Source organism: Lepidochelys kempii, chromosome 28, assembly GCF_965140285.1.
Source record: "Lepidochelys kempii isolate rLepKem1 chromosome 28, rLepKem1.hap1, whole genome shotgun sequence".
Taxonomy (NCBI): domain Eukaryota; kingdom Metazoa; phylum Chordata; order Testudines; family Cheloniidae; genus Lepidochelys; species Lepidochelys kempii.
In genome coordinates, this window is record NC_136407.1 from 2,343,397 (window position 1) to 2,360,046 (window position 16,650).

General features: G+C 63.0%; 1 protein-coding gene across 1 annotated transcript in view; it reads left to right on the forward strand.

The window, feature by feature from the left end:
• The window catches only part of DNAH2 (dynein axonemal heavy chain 2), a 109,671-nt gene extending 94,501 nt beyond the window's left edge, over nt 1-15,170 (forward strand). Inside the window, 16 exon segments of the mRNA XM_078850877.1 lie at nt 470-653; nt 3,608-3,685; nt 3,688-3,733; nt 3,735-3,795; nt 3,911-4,113; nt 5,817-5,860; nt 5,863-5,989; nt 11,207-11,322; nt 11,325-11,404; nt 11,406-11,435; nt 11,707-11,858; nt 12,314-12,430; nt 12,831-12,983; nt 13,335-13,419; nt 14,079-14,229; nt 14,958-15,170. Of these exon segments, the coding sequence (XP_078707003.1) occupies nt 470-653; nt 3,608-3,685; nt 3,688-3,733; nt 3,735-3,795; nt 3,911-4,113; nt 5,817-5,860; nt 5,863-5,989; nt 11,207-11,322; nt 11,325-11,404; nt 11,406-11,435; nt 11,707-11,858; nt 12,314-12,430; nt 12,831-12,983; nt 13,335-13,419; nt 14,079-14,229; nt 14,958-15,112 (1,782 nt within the window). The 3' untranslated portion in view covers nt 15,113-15,170.
• Nucleotides 15,171-16,650: the final 1,480 nt, after the last annotated feature.

The following is a 16,650-nucleotide window of genomic DNA, read 5'->3' on the forward strand; positions in this document are numbered from 1 at the left end:
ACGCGCTATCTCAGAGTCGGAACTCCCTGCCACACGCGCTATCTCAGAGTGACCCCAGGGTCCCCTTTCAGATGGGTGCCGGGATCAGGGCAGTGAAATCATTGTCCTGGGCCCAAGAGGACCCCTCCCCTACTCACACCATGGCACAACAGGCCCCAGCTGTTCCTCAGGGATATCTGGTGCAGGCAACAACTGGAGGCAGGATCCCAGTCTGCATGGACCCAAGGTCTGATCCAGGGGGGCAGGGAGGAGGTGGGACGCCTGGGTAGATGGACCCAAGGGTCTGATCCAGGAGGGCAGGGAGGAGGCGGGACGCCGGGGTAGATGGGCCCCTGTGGCCACACAAACTGGCCTTCCACCCTGCCACCCCCCCCCTCACTTTCCCTGCCTTCCCCTGCCCCAGCACACGGGGCAGCCAGGATCACTGCCCCCCCCTACGGAGCATACAGCTTCCCTCCCCCGGCTGCAGGTGGTGGAGGACTCCACGCCCCGGACCCCCCTTATCTTCGTGCTGTCCCCCGGCGTGGACCCCACCTCCTCGCTGCTGCAGCTGGCCGAGCAGTCGGGCATGGCCCAGCGCTTCCATGCTCTGTCGCTGGGGCAGGGCCAGGCCCCCATCGCCACCCACATGATCCAGGAGGGGGTCCGGGATGGTGAGTGTGCCATAGCCCCTCTACTGCCAGCAGCTCCAGGGGATCCTGGTGTTACAGGACAGCAGCGCCTCTCTGGGTGAATGGGTGCCAGGCCACAGGAGCCTCTGCTGCCATCTGACACACAGACCCACACACACACAGTGCCCACCCCAGGACTGACACAGTCCCGGCATGACACACATACATGCCCCCCCGATGCCTCACACACACAAATCCCCCGTCGCACGTGCTCCCCGCCACCCGCAGAGCCTCCCATGGCAGAGCTGGGGCTGGGGGCCCGGCCCGATGCCAGGGGTCGCTGCCGAAGGTGACTGACCAGGGGACCCCCTGCCCGAGGCTCTGTCAGGGCCTGATGGTCTGTCGTGTTCGCTGGCCCCTAATGCCACGTGGCACCCTGTGCCCCTAGGGCTTGGGCCAAGGGGCAGCGGGCACAGAGATGGGGGCCCAGCCAGTGCATCCAAGCCAGAGCCCAGAGCAAGATTAACCCGTGAGGGTCTGTTCCGGACCCAGGAGGACCCTGCTGGACGGGAGGCTGTGTCTCCAGTACAGCTGGGGGTGGGATCCGGCAAGGCTCTGGGCCCAGCCGGCCGGGGGGGACCCGTGGGTGGGATCCGGCAAGGCTCTGGGCCTAGCCAGCCGGGGGACCCATGGGTGAGATCCGGGGAGGCTCTGGGCCCAGCCAGCCGGGGGACCCGTGGGTGGGATCCGGCGAGGCTCTGGGCCCGGCCGGCCGGGGGACCCGTGGGTGGGATCCAGGGAGGCTCTGGGCCTGGCTGTCTGGGGTACCCGTGGGTGGGATCCGGGAGGCTCTGGGCCTGCTGGCCGGGGGACCCGTGGGTGGGATCTGGGGAGGCTCTGGGCCTGGCTGTCTGGGGTACCCGTGGGTGGGATCCGGGGAGGCTCTGGGCCTGGCTGTCTGGGGTACCCGTGGGTGGGATCCGGGGAGTCTCTGGGCCCTGCTGGCCGGGGGACCCGTGGGTGGAATCCGGGGAGGCTCTGGGCCCTGCTGGCCGGGGGACCCATGGGTGGGATCCGGGGAGGCTCTGGGCCTGGCTGTCTGGGGGACCCAGGGGAGGGATCCGGGGAGGCTCTGGGCCTGGCTGGCTGGGGGACTCGTGGTAGGATCTGGAGGTGGGATCCGGGGAGGCGCTGGGCCCTGCTGGCCGGGGACCCGTGGGTGGGATCCGGGGAGGCTCTGGGCCCTGCTGGCCGGGGGACCCGTGGGTGGGATCCGGGGAGGCTCTGGGCCCAGCCGGCCGGGGACCCGTGGGTGGGATCCGGGGAGGCTCTGGGCCTGGCCGTCTGGGGGACCCGTGGGTGGGATCCGGGGAGGCTCTGGCCTGGCCGTCTGGGGGACCCGTGGGTGGGATCCGGGGAGGCTCTGGGCCTGGCTGGCTGGGGGACTCGTGGGTGGGATCCGGGGAGGCTCTGGGCCCGGCCGGCCGGGGGACCCGTGGGTGGGATCCGGGGAGGCTCTGGGCCCTGCCGGCCGGGGGACCCGTGGGTGGAATCCGGGGAGGCTCTGGGCCTGCTGGCCGGGGGACCCATGGGTGGGATCCGGGGAGGCTCTGGGCCTGGCTGTCTGGGGGACCCAGGGGAGGGATCCGGGGAGGCTCTGGGCCTGGCTGGCTGTGGGACTCGTGGGTAGGATCTGGAGGTGGGATCCGGGGAGGCGCTGGGCCCTGCTGGCGGGGGACCCGTGGGTGGGATCCGGGGAGGCTCTGGGCCCTGCTGGCCGGGGGACCCGTGGGTGGGATCCGGGGAGGCTCTGGGCCCAGCCGGCCGGGGACCCGTGGGTGGGATCCGGGGAGGCTCTGGGCCCGGCCGGCCGGGGGACCCGTGGGTGGGATCCGGGGAGGCTCTGGGCCTGGCCGTCTGGGGGACCCGTGGGTGGGATCCGGGGAGGCTCTGGGCCTGGCTGGCTGGGGGACTCGTGGGTGGGATCCGGGGGAGGCTCTGGGCCTGGCTGTCCGGGGGACCCGTGGGTGGGATCCGGGGAGGCTCTGGGCCTGCTGGCCGGGGACCCGTGGGTGGGATCTGGGGAGGCTCTGGGCCTGGCTGTCTGGGGGTACCCGTGGGTGGGATCCGGGGGAGGCTCTGGGCCTGGCTGTCTGGGGTACCCGTGGGTGGGGATCCGGGGAGTCTCTGGGCCCTGCTGGCCGGGGGACCCGTGGGTGGAATCCGGGGAGGCTCTGGGCCCTGCTGGCCGGGGGACCCATGGGTGGGATCCGGGGAGGCTCTGGGCCTGGCTGTCTGGGGGACCCAGGGGAGGGATCCGGGGAGGCTCTGGGCCTGGCTGGCTGGGGGACTCGTGGGTAGGATCTGAGGTGGGATCCGGGGAGGCGCTGGGCCCTGCTGGCCGGGGGACCCGTGGGTGGGATCCGGGGAGGCTCTGGGCCCTGCTGGCCGGGGGGACCCGTGGGTGGGATCCGGGGAGGCTCTGGGCCCAGCGGCCGGGGACCCGTGGGTGGGATCCGGGGAGGCTCTGGGCCCGGCCGGCCGGGGGACCCGTGGGTGGGATCCGGGGAGGCTCTGGGCCTGGCCGTCTGGGGGACCCGTGGGTGGGATTCGGGGAGGCTCTGGGCCCGGCCGGCCGGGGACCCGTGGGTGGGATCTGGGGAGGCTCTGGGCCTGGCTGGCTGGGGGACTCGTGGGTGGGATCTGGAGGTGGGATCCGGGGAGGCTCTGGGCCCGGCCGGCCGGGGGACCCGTGGGTGGGATCCAGGGAGGCTCTGGGCCTGGCTGGCTGGGGGACTCGTGGGTGGGATCTGGAGGTGGGATCCGGGGAGGCGCTGGGCCCGGCCGGCCGGGGGACCCAGGGGAGGGATCCGGGGAGGCTCTGGCCCAGCCGGCTGGGGGACCCGTGGGTGGGATCCAGGGAGGCTCTGGGCCCGGCCGGTGGGAACCCCGGCGTCCGGGAGGCCCAGTCATCTCTCCCCTGTGCTCGCTGACAGGGAACTGGGTGTTCCTGGCCAACTGCCACCTCTCGCTGTCCTGGATGCCGCAGCTGGACAAGCTCGTGGAGCAGCTGCAGGTGAGGAGCCGCACCCGGCCTTCCGCCTCTGGCTCAGCTCCAGCCCCACCCCGACTTCCCCATCTCATCCTGCAGGCCGGCATCAAGATGACCACGGAGCCCCCCACGGTGAGAGGGGCACCCGCCCTGCCTTGTGCCAGCCCTGCCCGTGCTGAGCCGCGTGCTCCGGCAGGGCAGGGGCAGCCTGGTGCCCGCGCTGAGCCCCTCCCCCTCTCCCTGGCAGGGTCTCAAGGCCAACATGAAGCGCCTGTACCAGCTGGTCACGGAGCCGCAGTTCGGGCGCTGCACCAAGCCAGCCAAGTACAAGAAGCTGCTGTTCGCCCTCTGCTTCTTCCACAGCGTCCTGCTGGAGCGCAAGAAATTCCTGCAGCTCGGCTGGAACGTGGTGTACGGCTTCAACGACTCCGACTTCGAGGTGGGGGGGCCGTGGCCAGACCCTACGGTAACAACCCCCCGGCACCGCCAGAGCCAAAGATAACCACCCCCCGGCACCCGCCGAGCCAACGGTAACAACCCCCAGTCACCACCGCCAGAGCCAACAATAACAACCCCCCGGCACCGCCAGAGCCAAAGATAACCACCCCCCGGCACCCGCCGAGCCAACGGTAACAACCCCCAGTCACCACCGCCAGAGCCAACAATAACAACGCCCCGCCACCGCCAGAGCCAAAGATAACCACCCCCCGGCACCCGCCAAGCCAACGGTAACAACCCCCAGTCACCACCTCCAGAGCCAACAATAACAACCCCCCGGCACCGCCAGAGCCAAAGATAACCACCCCCGGCACCCCCGAGCCAACGGTAACAACCCCCAGTCACCACCGCCAGAGCCAACAATACAACCCCCCGGCACCGCCAGAGCCAAAGATAACCACCCCCCGGCACCCCCCCGAGCCAACGGTAACAACCCCCAGTCACCACCGCCAGAGCCAACAATAACAACGGCCCGTGACCACCAGAGCCAAAGATAACAACACCCCGCCACCGCCAGAGCCAAAGATAACCACCCCCCAGAACCCCCCCGAGCCAACGGTAACAACCCCTAGTCACCACCGCCAGAGCCAACAATAACAACGCCCCGCCACCGCCAGAGCCAAAGATAACCACCCCCCGGCACCCCCCGAGCCAACGGTAACAACCCCCAGTCACCACCGCCAGAGCCAACAATAACAACCCCCCGCCACCGCCAGAGCCAAAGATAACACCCCCCGGCACCCCCCGAGCCAACGGTAACAACCCCCAGTCACCACCGCCAGAGCCAACAATAACAACCCCCCGCCACCGCCAGAGCCAAAGATAACCACCCCCCGGCACCCCCCGAGCCAACGGTAACAACCCCCAGTCACCACCGCCAGAGCCAACAATAACAACGCCCCGCCACCGCCAGAGCCAAAGATAACCACCCCCCGGCACCCTCCGGGCCAACGGTAACAACCCCAGTCACCACTGCCAGAGCCAACAATAACAACCCCCGGCACCGCCTGAGCCAACAATAACAACCCCCCAGCACCCCCAGAGCCAACGGTAACAACCCCCCGTCACTACCGCCAGAGCCAACAGTAAAAACCCCCCGGCACCGCCAGAGCCAACGATAACAAACCCCCAGCATCCCTGAGCCAATGGTAACAACCCCCCGTCACCACCGCCAGAGCCAACAAGAAGAAACCCCCGGCACCGCCAGAGCCAACAATAACAACCCCCCGTCACCACTGCCAGAGCCAACGATAACAAACCCCCAGCACCCCCAGAGCCAACGGTAACAACCCCCTGCCACCGCCAATGTAACAACCCCCTAGCATCCCTAGAGCCAACAGTAACAACACCCCGCCACCGCCAGACCCTACGGTAACAACCCCCCATCACTGCCACCGCCAGAGCCCACAATAACCACCCCCCGGCACCGCCAGAGCCAATGATAACCACCCCCCGTCACTCCCCCATGCCAGTGATAACCACCCCCCCATCACCCCCAGAGCCAACGATAACAATCTTCCGCCACTACCACCCATGGACCCTACAACAACAAAACCCCTGAACCTGGTAATAGTGGCCCCTGAAGCCCACACGAGTGGACACCGTGGGCCCTGTACCATTGGCATGGTGCCGGCTGTGCCCCCCAGGTGTCAGAGACCTGCTGAGCTGTACCTGGACGAGTATGAGGAGACGCCTTGGGACGCCTCAAGTACCTGATCGCAGGCGTCAACTACGGGGGCCACGTGACGGACAACTGGGACCGGCGCCTGCTCACCACCTACATCAACGACTACTTCTGCGAGCAGAGCCTGGTTACGCCCTTCTACAAGTATGGGGGCGGGGCCTTCTCAGCGTCTACCTCCACTCCTCCTCTTGCGAGTAGTGTTGGTTCCTGTTCAGCCCACCCACGGGCCCCCGATCCACCCTTGGTTCCTTCTCAACCACCTTTGGCCTGGCATCCCCACTTCCATCTGCCCCGAGACTCATTTACATGGGTGGTTCGGTGTAGCTTCAGTTGATACTGGTTTTCCCCTTTGTTTGTTCTGTCCCCATCTGAGGGTTGTTCTGGGCTTTTCATGATCCGGATCCCCCTTCTCCTTCCGACTACCTCTGGATCCTGGTTGTGATGGGTTCGGTCACAGAGACCCCCTTGGGGACTGTCACCTGACATACTGGAATTACCTCTGAGCCCGTTTTCCCTGCCAGACTGGGACTCCAGAACCCTGCCTTGTTGAGCCAGACACGCCAGCCTGCTGCAACCCAGACCCAGGTCTGGTCCATGTCCCCCAAAGCTGCAGGACTTTTCTAAAAACAGCTCAGCAGGTCTCCTATCACCAGCACCCAGACCTCCAGCTCCCAATGGGATCCAAACCCCAAATAAATCCATTTTACGCTGTATGAGGCTTATACAGGGTAAACTCATCAATTGTCTGCCCTCTATAACACTGATAGAGAGAGGTGCACAGCTGTCGTCCCCCCCCCCCCCGGTATTAATACTTGCTCTGAGTTTATTAATAAACAAAAGTGATTGTATTAAGTATAAAAAGTAGGATTTCAGTGGTTTCAAGTACTAACAGACAGAGCAAAGTAAGTTACCAAGCAAAAACACGTAAATCTAAGCCACTACATTAAGAAACTGAATACAGGTAAAATCTCACCCTCAGAGATGGTCCAATAAGCTTCTTTCACAAACTAGACTCCTTCCTAGTCTGGGCCCAATCCTTCCCCCGGTACTGTCCTTGTTAGTTTCAGCAGACAGCTGGGGTGGAAACTAGTTGTTTCCCCTTTGTTCTGTTCCACCCCCTTTTATAGCTTTGGCACAAGGCAGGAATCTTTTGTCTTGTTGGGTCCCCACCCCTCCTTCTAAATGGAAAAGCACCAAGTTTCAGATGGATTCCAGTATCAGGTGACATGTTCACATGTCCTGTTAGACCCCAGCCTCCATTCTTCCTGGGCTGGCTCACTCAGACACAGGAAGGCTTGCAGGTAGATAAACCATTTACAACCAATTGTCCTAGTCAATGGGAGCCATGAAGATTCTAAACCACATTAATGGCCCACACTTTGCATAATTCCGATAGACCTCAGAGTTAGACTTCATATTTGTAGCTTCAGATACAAGAATGATACATGCATACAAATAGGAGGAACATATTCAGTAGATTATAAGCTTTATAATGATACTTTACAAGAGACCTTTTGCACAAAGCATATTCCAGTTACATCATATTCACACTCATAAGCATATTTCCATAAAACATACGGAGTGTAACGTCACACTGGTCACCAGATGCGCCCCTCAGACATCAGCTGGTACCGACAAGAGGAGCAGGCATGTTAGCTCTCATAAGAGGTCTCCATCACCAACCCAAAGGCAGCTCCCGAAGCATCAAGCGTCCATAGTGCTGACGTGCTCCAGACGGGTACCTACTTCGGTTCTGAAGCCCTCTGCCTATGCACCGTTGGTACCGTGAGCGTCTAGGTATTTGATAGAACTTGTTGTGGCAAAGGAGACAGAGTCTCCATTGCTCACTGGTCCCGGACAGCTCTCTGTGCCAAGATCTTCTGTGTCACCAACTCTGCATTTTCATGGAGATCTTCGTCAACCATTCAGGGGGAACAGTTATCAACCTCCTGATGAGCCTTCTGATCGGCAGATTTCAGTTCCGGGTTCTCCCGTCTCTTCATTTCCTGCCTGTTCTGAGAATGGAGGCTAGATGACCTCATCTCCCCTCTACATGGTATGACTGATGGTGGATGCCTTCTCCTTTGCCATCTCCCTCCCCCCCCCGTGGCCATACTGGGAGCTCTGAGCCGTGTACTGCCAGCGATGTCGAAGGGTTCCGGGTCGTTCTCACAAGGAGCGGGAGAAATACTATTTTCCGGCGAGGACGCCAGAGTTTTGATTTTCACACCCGACACTGAACTCCTGGTTGTGGAGACACTTGAGCGCGGTTGACAACATGATACCAAGTCTACCCCTACTGCAAGGAGCAGAAATATCTCAATCTCTTCGGTCTCAAGTTACTTCTCTGCAAGGTTGCAATTCAGAAGAGCAAACTGCCCGGCGCTTATGGCAAAATCCGACCATCTGAAGTCCAATAAATTCAACACCTTGATTGAGCATGTCCCAGAGGAGCACCGGGTACAAAGTAAAGCCATTGGAAGGGTAACTCTTAGCGAGAACATCATTACAGACCTCCTTAGATGCAGCTGATACTGGGTCTACGGATGACTCTCTTCACACCATTTGGGTCCCTCATGATCTGTACCCCTGCAAACAAAAGAAAACGTAGCATGTCTCTACCAGCCCAGAGATCTTGCCCAGTTCACCTCTCTAGTTTCCGGAGGCCCTGTGGACCGCCTGCCAAGAGACCTAGGTACTCAAGAGAGAAGTCGGCAACGACTGCAGCTACTTCATCCCAGCCAGCCAGCCACTTCCAACGCCAGTTTTGATGACTTGTTCAACAGTCATAAGATTAGGGTTGGAAGAGAGCTCAGGAAGTATCTAGTTCAACCCCTTGCTCAAAGCAGGACCAACCCCAACAAAATCCTCTAAGGATGGAGATTCCACCCCCACCCCCAGGGAGCCCATTCCAGTCCAGATTGTCCACTCCACAAGAATCTACAGCTACACTGTCCCATCCTCCTTCCGCCCTATGGATATCGTCTTTCCCATTTCCGACCTGCGCGGGAGAGAGTAACGTCTGACAAGTGGGTTTTGGAGGTCAGAACAGCCGTTTCACCTCCCCTTCCCCGTCTCTTTCTCTACAATCTGCTGGGCTTCTGCCATCGCCGGGCAATGATCTATTGGTGATGGCACCTGTTGGCACTCACGACACTGGATCGCGCGCAGGCTGGAGATGCCTTCAGAGAACTCAGGCACGTGCCAAGAAGAACAGCCATGTGATCTTCTCGGAGCTCCTTCCTGTCTCATGAGCGAAGGAAGCAAGATGGCAGAAGGTTCTGGGAATGATCCGCCGGTGAGCCAAAGTGCTGTCGGGTTCTGATTGTGTGGAACTTTGGTCCACAGGCTGTGAGGCCAGGGCTGTATGGCAGAGGGGGGACGAGTCTCCTCAGGGACAGGCGGCAGGAGTGAGTGTGCAAGTGAGATGGTGAGAACAAAATGAATCAAGGAATCAAAGGAGATGAAGAGATTCCTGAATTGCCTGGAGCCTGGGTGACAGGAGGAATTGGAATTGCTCATTCATGAGCATCGATTTGAGCTAGTTGGTGTTACTGGACCTGGCAGGATGATTCCCGTGCTGGAATGTTAAATCAATGGCATCTCCCTATTTGGGAAGGCTCGAGGGGGCAAAAATGGCATTGCCTGTTGCCGAGTCACAGACAACTCGGAAGAAAATGCTCTCGAATGCGTATGGATCAAGTCCTACCAGATGAAGCACAAGATGGGGAGAGTCATTAGCTGGTGTCTGCTCCAGCCACCAAACCACACTAGGGAACAGGTTGACCGCCTCCTTGTGCACCTATCTATAATGTGTAGGGAGAAAAATCCTCGGCGAAAGTACAGAGCAGGAATATATATATTGGGTGCTTTAATAGGCCAATTTCACAAAGCTGAAAACAATTATGAGCCACATCAGCTGGGAGGAAGAATTTCATCTGAAGAATGTGAATGATAATTGGGAATCGTTGCAGAAGAGACCCCAAAAGCTGACCTTGTTTAGAGGGGCAGTGAAGGCAGCTATGTATATAACAAATGGAAGAAAGGGGAAATTGATATTCATAAGTATAAATCAAAAGTTGGGAATTGTAGAAAATTGATAAGGGAAACCGAGGAACACAAGGAGAAATCTATGGCCAGCAGAGTTAAAGACAATAAAATGGAGTTTTTTAAATATAGTAGGAACGAAAAGAAGCCTGACAATGGTATTGGTCCATTACTAGATGGAAATGATAGACTTATAAAGAATAATGCAGAAAGGCCGAAACGTTCAAGAAATATTTCGGTTCTGTATTTGGAGAAAAACGTGATATAGTCTCATCATATGGTGATAACACTCATTCTGTTCCACTAGTGTCTCTGGAGGATGTTAAACAGAAGCTACTAAAGTCAGACATTTTAAAATTGGCAGGTCCAGATAACATGCACGCAAGAGTTAAAAGAGCTGGCCAAGGAGCTCTCTGGACGGTTAATGTTGATATTCACTCAGTCTTGGAGCACTGAGGAAGTTCCGGAAGACTGGAAGAAAGCTAATGTGCCAATTTAAGAAAGGGTAAACAGAATGACACAGGTAATTATAGGCCTGTCAGCCTGACATGGATGATGGAGCAACTGATAAGGGACTGGATTAAAAAGAATTAAAGGAGAGTAATGCAAATCAAGATGGAAAATAGATCCTGTCAAACGAACTTGATATTTTTTGAGGAGACGACAGGTTTGGTCAATAGATGTAATAATGCTGACTAATCAAATGAACAGGCACCCATTCAATGGGTTAAAAACTGGCTGGCAGGGCTCAAAATGGAATAGTAAACGGGGAATTGTCACCCAACGAGTGTTTCCTGTGGGGTCCTGCAGGGTCACCTCTTGGCCATACACTGATGAACATCCTTATCAGTGACCTGGAAGGAAACAGCAACTCTTCCCTGCTCGAGTCTGCAGAGGAGACGCAAACTGGGGAGTGGGACGGGACAAGGCCAGGGCCTCTGCCCTGGGAAGCAGGGACGCTGAAATCGCCGGGGAGGGGGTTGTGGTGCACCACTGCAGAGGGACACCCAAGGGACCCAGCTCAAAGGAGACGGAGGGCAGTAACTGTAGCACTTTGAGCTGTGCCCCCTTCATGGGTGCTCCCCTGCCTGCCCCTCTCCCTCTCTCCTTGGGGTCTCCTGTGAGGATGGCTTGCCCCATGCAGGCAAAAATAGCTTCAGTGGGGGATGGCAAAGGGTGGGAGAGGAGTGAATGGAGACAGCTGGGGCAGAGGACGGGGTGCTGGGGGGCTGTAGTGGAGGGCACATAGAAGAGGGGGCTGGGGACTCTTGGGGGCTGAGCAGTTGCGAGCCCTGACTCTCCCCGTGTCCCCAGGCTGTCAGTGCTCGACACCTACTACATCCCCAAGGATGGGATCCTGGCCTCCTACCGGGAGTACATCAGCATGCTGCCCGGCATGGACCTGCCCGAGGCCTTCGGCCAGCACCCCAACGCGATGTGGCCTCCCAGATCACCGAGGCCAGGACCCTCTTTGAGACCCTGCTGTCCCTGCAGCCCCAGATCACGCCCAGCGGGGGCCGCCGGGCAGAGCCGCGAGGACAAGGTACCCGGCGGCAGGGAGACCCGGACTCCAGTGCCACCTGCACTTCAGAGGGGAGGGTCCTGGGTGCTGCCAGCTGGCCCAGGGGTCTGCTCCCTAGATCCAGGGCAGCTGGTGAGGAGGGGCACCGGGGCAATCAGGCACCGCCACCGACTCTCCAGGCTGCCTGCAGGCTCAAGAGAGCCGCCCGCAGTTCTGGGGCAGGGGGGCTCCATCCTGTGGGGACCTCCCCCAGGCCCCGCCACCAGTGGCTCACACGCCCCTCGCCCGGCAGGTCCTGGAGCTGTCAGCCGATGTGCTGAGCAAGATCCCGCAGGAGCTGGACTACAGGGGCACCCAGAAGGTGCTGGCTGACGACCCATCACCCCTCAACGTGGTGCTGCTGCAGGAGATCCAGCGCTACAATGCCCTGCTGCAGGTCATCAGGTCAGCGCCACGGCCTGGGGGGGCACGAGCCCCGGTCCAGCTTAGCTGTTATCCCCACCCAAGGGACTGCCTTTCCGTGGGGCTGTGCAGTGCGGCAGGATGGGGCCCCGATCTCGGTCAGGAGGGTCTGGGCAGCACCCGGTGCGACGGGGCCCCAATCTCAGTTGGGGGTCTGGGCAGCACCCAGTGCGACGGGGCCCCAATCTCGGCCGGGGGGTCTGGGCAGCACCCGGTGCGACGGGGCCCCAATCTCGGCCGGGGGGTCTGGGCAGCACCCAGACTTCAGCAAACCCCTGCCCAGCCCTCCTGCAGGTCAGAGAGCTGGGATACTCCAGCCAAACGTGGGATCCCAGTGGGGAGCTCCTCTGGGCCCAGGAGAGACCAGGGGCAGCGCTGGGGGCCGGGTGTGGGGCCTGCCAAGGGGGACCCTGCATAACCTGTGTCCTCCCCACTAGATCCTCGCTGGTGGAGCTGGAGAAGGGCATCCAGGGGCTGGTGGTCATGTCCACCACCTTGGAAGAGATCTTCAACTGCATCTTCGACGCCCGTGTGCCCCCCATGTGGGAGAGGGTAAGGGCACCCCCGGCTGGGGGGAGCGCTGGAGTCGCTGCCCCATGGGAGAGCCCCCTACCCATCCTGGGGGCCCAGGGACTCCCCAGTGCTGCCCTCCCGTGCGCTCCAATGGAGCAGGCTGGGGGTACCAGGGGTGTCTGGCTTTGGGGCTACCGGTGGGTCAATTGGGAAGGTTCCTTCCACACCCCCCCACCCGATCAAATCTTCAACTGCTGTGGGTGGGGCTTGCAGGAGAACCACCCCCTTTATCCTCCCCCACGCCCACCCCCCAGGAGTGGAGGGTGAAGAGCCCCTGTGGAGCAGCGGAAGCTAGGATCCGTGCCCCAGTTTCCCTGTGTGAAAGGCTCAAGCGCTGGGGGGAAGCGGTGCTGAGCTGAGCCGTGTGCTGCCCCCTCCAGGCTTACCCTCGCAGAAGCCGCTGGCCGCCTGGACCCGGGACCTGGGCCAACGGGTGGAGCAGTTTGCCCGCTGGGCCGAGACGGCGCATCCCCCCGTGCTCTTCTGGCTCTCGGGCTTCACCTTCCCCACCGGGTTCCTGACGGCCGTGCTGCAGCAGCCGCCGCCAGAACAACGTGGGTACTGCTGGGGGCAGGGAGCTGGGACGCCTGGGCTCTCTCCCGGCTCTGGGAGGGGAGTGGGGGCTGGTGGGTTAGAGCAGGGGGGCTGGGAGCCAGGACTCCTGGGTTCTCTCCCTGGCGCTGGGAGGGGAATGGGGGCTGGTGGGTTAGAGCAGGGGGGCTGGGAGCTACGACTCCTGGGTTCTCTCCCTGGTGCTGGGAGGGGAGTGGGGGCTAGTGGTTAGAGTGGGGGGGCAAAGAGCTAAAAGGGCCATGGAGCCGGAGCCCCCCTCTGCCCTGGGGGCACGTGCGGGCACCTGGGGCAGTTCCCAGCCCTGCTGGAAAGGGACGCGCTATCTCAGAGTGACACCCTGTCGTGGGAGTTCATCGTCTCCACGGTGGATGACAACAACCTGGTGTATCCGCCCAAGGTGCGTGTCTGGGGCCAGAGCCCATGGGGGTCGGTGGGGTCACCTCTAACCCTCCCTGCCCCCTGGGATGGCGTGTGTGGGGGGCTGTACCTGGGGTGACGCTCCCTGCTCCCCAAGACGGTGTCTGAGTGTGGGGGGTGTACCAGGGGTGACGCTCCCATTCCTCCAGGATGGTGTGTATGTGGGGGGGGTGCTGTACCCAGGCTGACGCTCCCTGCCCCCCGGGACGGCGTGGGGGGGGGCCGCGCCCGGGGTGACGCTCCCTGCCCCCCGGGACGGCGTGGGGGGGGCCGCGCCCGGGGTGACGCTCCCTGCCCCCCGGGACGGCGTGGGGGGGCCGCGCCCGGGGTGACGCTCCCTGCCCCCCGGGACGGCGTGGGGGGGGCCGCGCCCGGGGGTGACGCTCCCTGCCCCCCGGGACGGCGTGGGGGGGCCGCGCCCGGGGTGATGCTCCCTGCCCCCCGGGATGGCGTGGGGGGGGCCCGCGCCCGGGGTGACGCTCCCTGCCCCCCGGGACGGCGTGGGGGGGCCGCGCCCGGGGTGATGCTCCCTGCCCCCTGGGATGGCGTGGGGGAGGGCCGCGCCTGGGGTGACGCTCCCTGCCCCCCGGGACGGCGTGGGGGGGGGCCGCGCCCGGGGTGACGCTCCCTGCCCCCCAGGACGGCGTGTGGGTCCGGGGGCTGTACCTGGAGGGCGCGGGCTGGGACAAGAAGAACTCGTGTCTGGTGGAAGCGGAGCCGATGCAGCTCGTCTGCCCCCTGCCCACGGTGCACTTCAGACCCGGCGAGAGCAAGAAGAAGAGCAGCAAAGGTCTGGGGGGTTGGGGGGCACCGCCCGTGGGGGGGAGGGGTTGGGGGGCATGGGGCTGACAGGGGAGGAGTCTCGGGGGGGTGCTGATAGGGGAAGGGTCTGGGGTTGTGCTGACCACATTGGGGGGTGCTGCCCGTTTGGAGGAGGGGTTGGGGCGGTACTGGGCTGACAGGGGAGGGGTGTGGGGGGTGCTGAGGGTGGGGGCACGGGGCCGATGGGGAGGGTCTGGGGGTGGGGGCACTGACGGGTGATAGGTCTGGGGGGGCATGGGGCTGATGGGGCAGTGGGTGGGGGTGCTGTTCTGATGGGGGAGGGTTCTGGGGGTTCACTGGGCTGACGGGAGAGTCTGGGATGGGGGCGCTGATGGGCGAGAGGTGGGGGGGTGCTGTTCTGATGGGGGAGGGTCTGGATGTGGGGGTGCTGATGGGTGAGAGGTGGGGGGGTGCTGGGCTGATGGGGCAGGGCCGGGGGGGGCGTTGTTCTGACGGGGGCAGGTCTGGGGTGGGGCGCTGATGTGGGTGGGTCTGGGGGGGCGCTGGGTGATGGGGGAGGCTCTGGGGTGGGGGCACTGACGGGTGAGAGGGGGAGGGTCTGGGGGGCACTGGGCTGACGGAGTCTCTGGGCTCAACCCAGAGGCTCATGGTCTCCCAGGTGTGGGGCAGGGGGGGGTCTCCGGATGCTCTGGGGGGCAGCCTGGGCCCCACCCCCTGACCCGCTCTCTCTCGCAGGGACCTATGCCTGCCCCTGCTATTACTACCCGAACCGGGCCGGCTCCGCCGGGCGCCCCTCCTTCGTCATCGGGGTGGAGCTGCGGACCGGCGCCGTCCCCCCCGACCACTGGATTAAACGGGGGACCGCCCTGCTCATGAGCCTGGACAGCTGAGCCCCCCCCACACCCCTGGGATCCCCCATCGCTGCAATAAACCCACCTTTTCACAGAGCGCCGTGGGGCCTGTGTGTCACCCCCACATCGGGGGGCTGGTGCGGAGCTGCCCTCAGGGGGTGTGCATGCTGGGGGTGGGCACCAGGCAGTGGGGGCATTGGTTTGCTCGGGGGGGGAGAGGTTTCAATTTGAGTCTGGTCCCTGTGCCTCAGTTTCCCAGCCCCATTTCCCTGCAGCCTCTCTTTCTCCCGGGTCCCCACGTCATGCTGTTGAGGCCAGACGCGAACCCAGCTCTGCCCCCGAGGCCCCGGTGTTCCCCACTAGCCAGAATGGCTGCTCGTCATGTGGGGAAACCGAGGCACTGAGCACTCCCACGACTTGCCGCCAGGAGGGCTGGGGGAGAATCTGCTCCCGGGGGCTCTGGATCCATGGGCAGAGCCAGGCTGGAGTGGGGCAAGAGGGATGTAACCATGGGGGGCTCTGCTATGCTGGAGAGGGTGAGATCCCCCAGGCACTGAAACATCCCCCCACAACCTTGAACCCCCATCAGTGCCCTGCCCCCTCCCCAGCCGCAGCCCGGGCCCTTCCCCACCAGGCGTCTGGCTGGGGTGTGCGGGGGGGTCCCAGCCCACGGTGTTTGGGGGGGAACAGGTGAGATGAGTCTCCCCAGCAGGAGGCACTGTGGTCCACACACACACACGGGGCGGCGGGGTGAGAGGGGCAATCACACACACACACAGGGCGGCGGGGTGAGAGGTGTGATCACACACACACGGGGCGGCGGGGTGAGAGGGGCGATCCCACACACACACACACACACACACACGGGGGCGGAGGGGTGAGAGGGGCGATCACACACACACACGGGGTGGCGGGGTGAGAGGGGCGATCACACACACACACACGGGGCGGTGGGGTGAGAGGGGCGATCCCACACACACCCACACACGGGGCGGCGGGGGTGAGAGGGGGCGATCACACACACACACGGGGTGGCGGGGTGAGAGGGGCGATCACACACACACACACACACGGGGGCGGCGGGGTGAGAGGGGCGATCACACACACACACGGGGCGGCGGGGTGAGAGGGGCGATCACACACGACACACACACGGGGCGGCGGGGTGAGAGGGGCGATCACACACACACACGGGGCGGCGGGGTGAGAGGGGGCGATCCCACACACACACACACACGGGGCGGCGGGGTGAGAGGGGCGATCACACACACACACACACACGGGGCGGCGGGGTGAGAGGGGCGATCACACACACACACACGGGGCGGCGGGGTGAGAGGGGCGATCACACACACACACACGCGGCGGGGTGAGAGGGGCGATCACACACACACACACGGGGCGGCGGGGTGAGAGGGGCGATCACACACACACACGGGGCGACGGGGTGAGAGGGGCGATCACACACACACACACGCGGCGGGGTGAGAGGGGCGATCACACACACACACACGGGGCGGCGGGGGTGAGAGGGGCGATCACACACACACACACACACGGGGCGGCGGGGTGAGAGG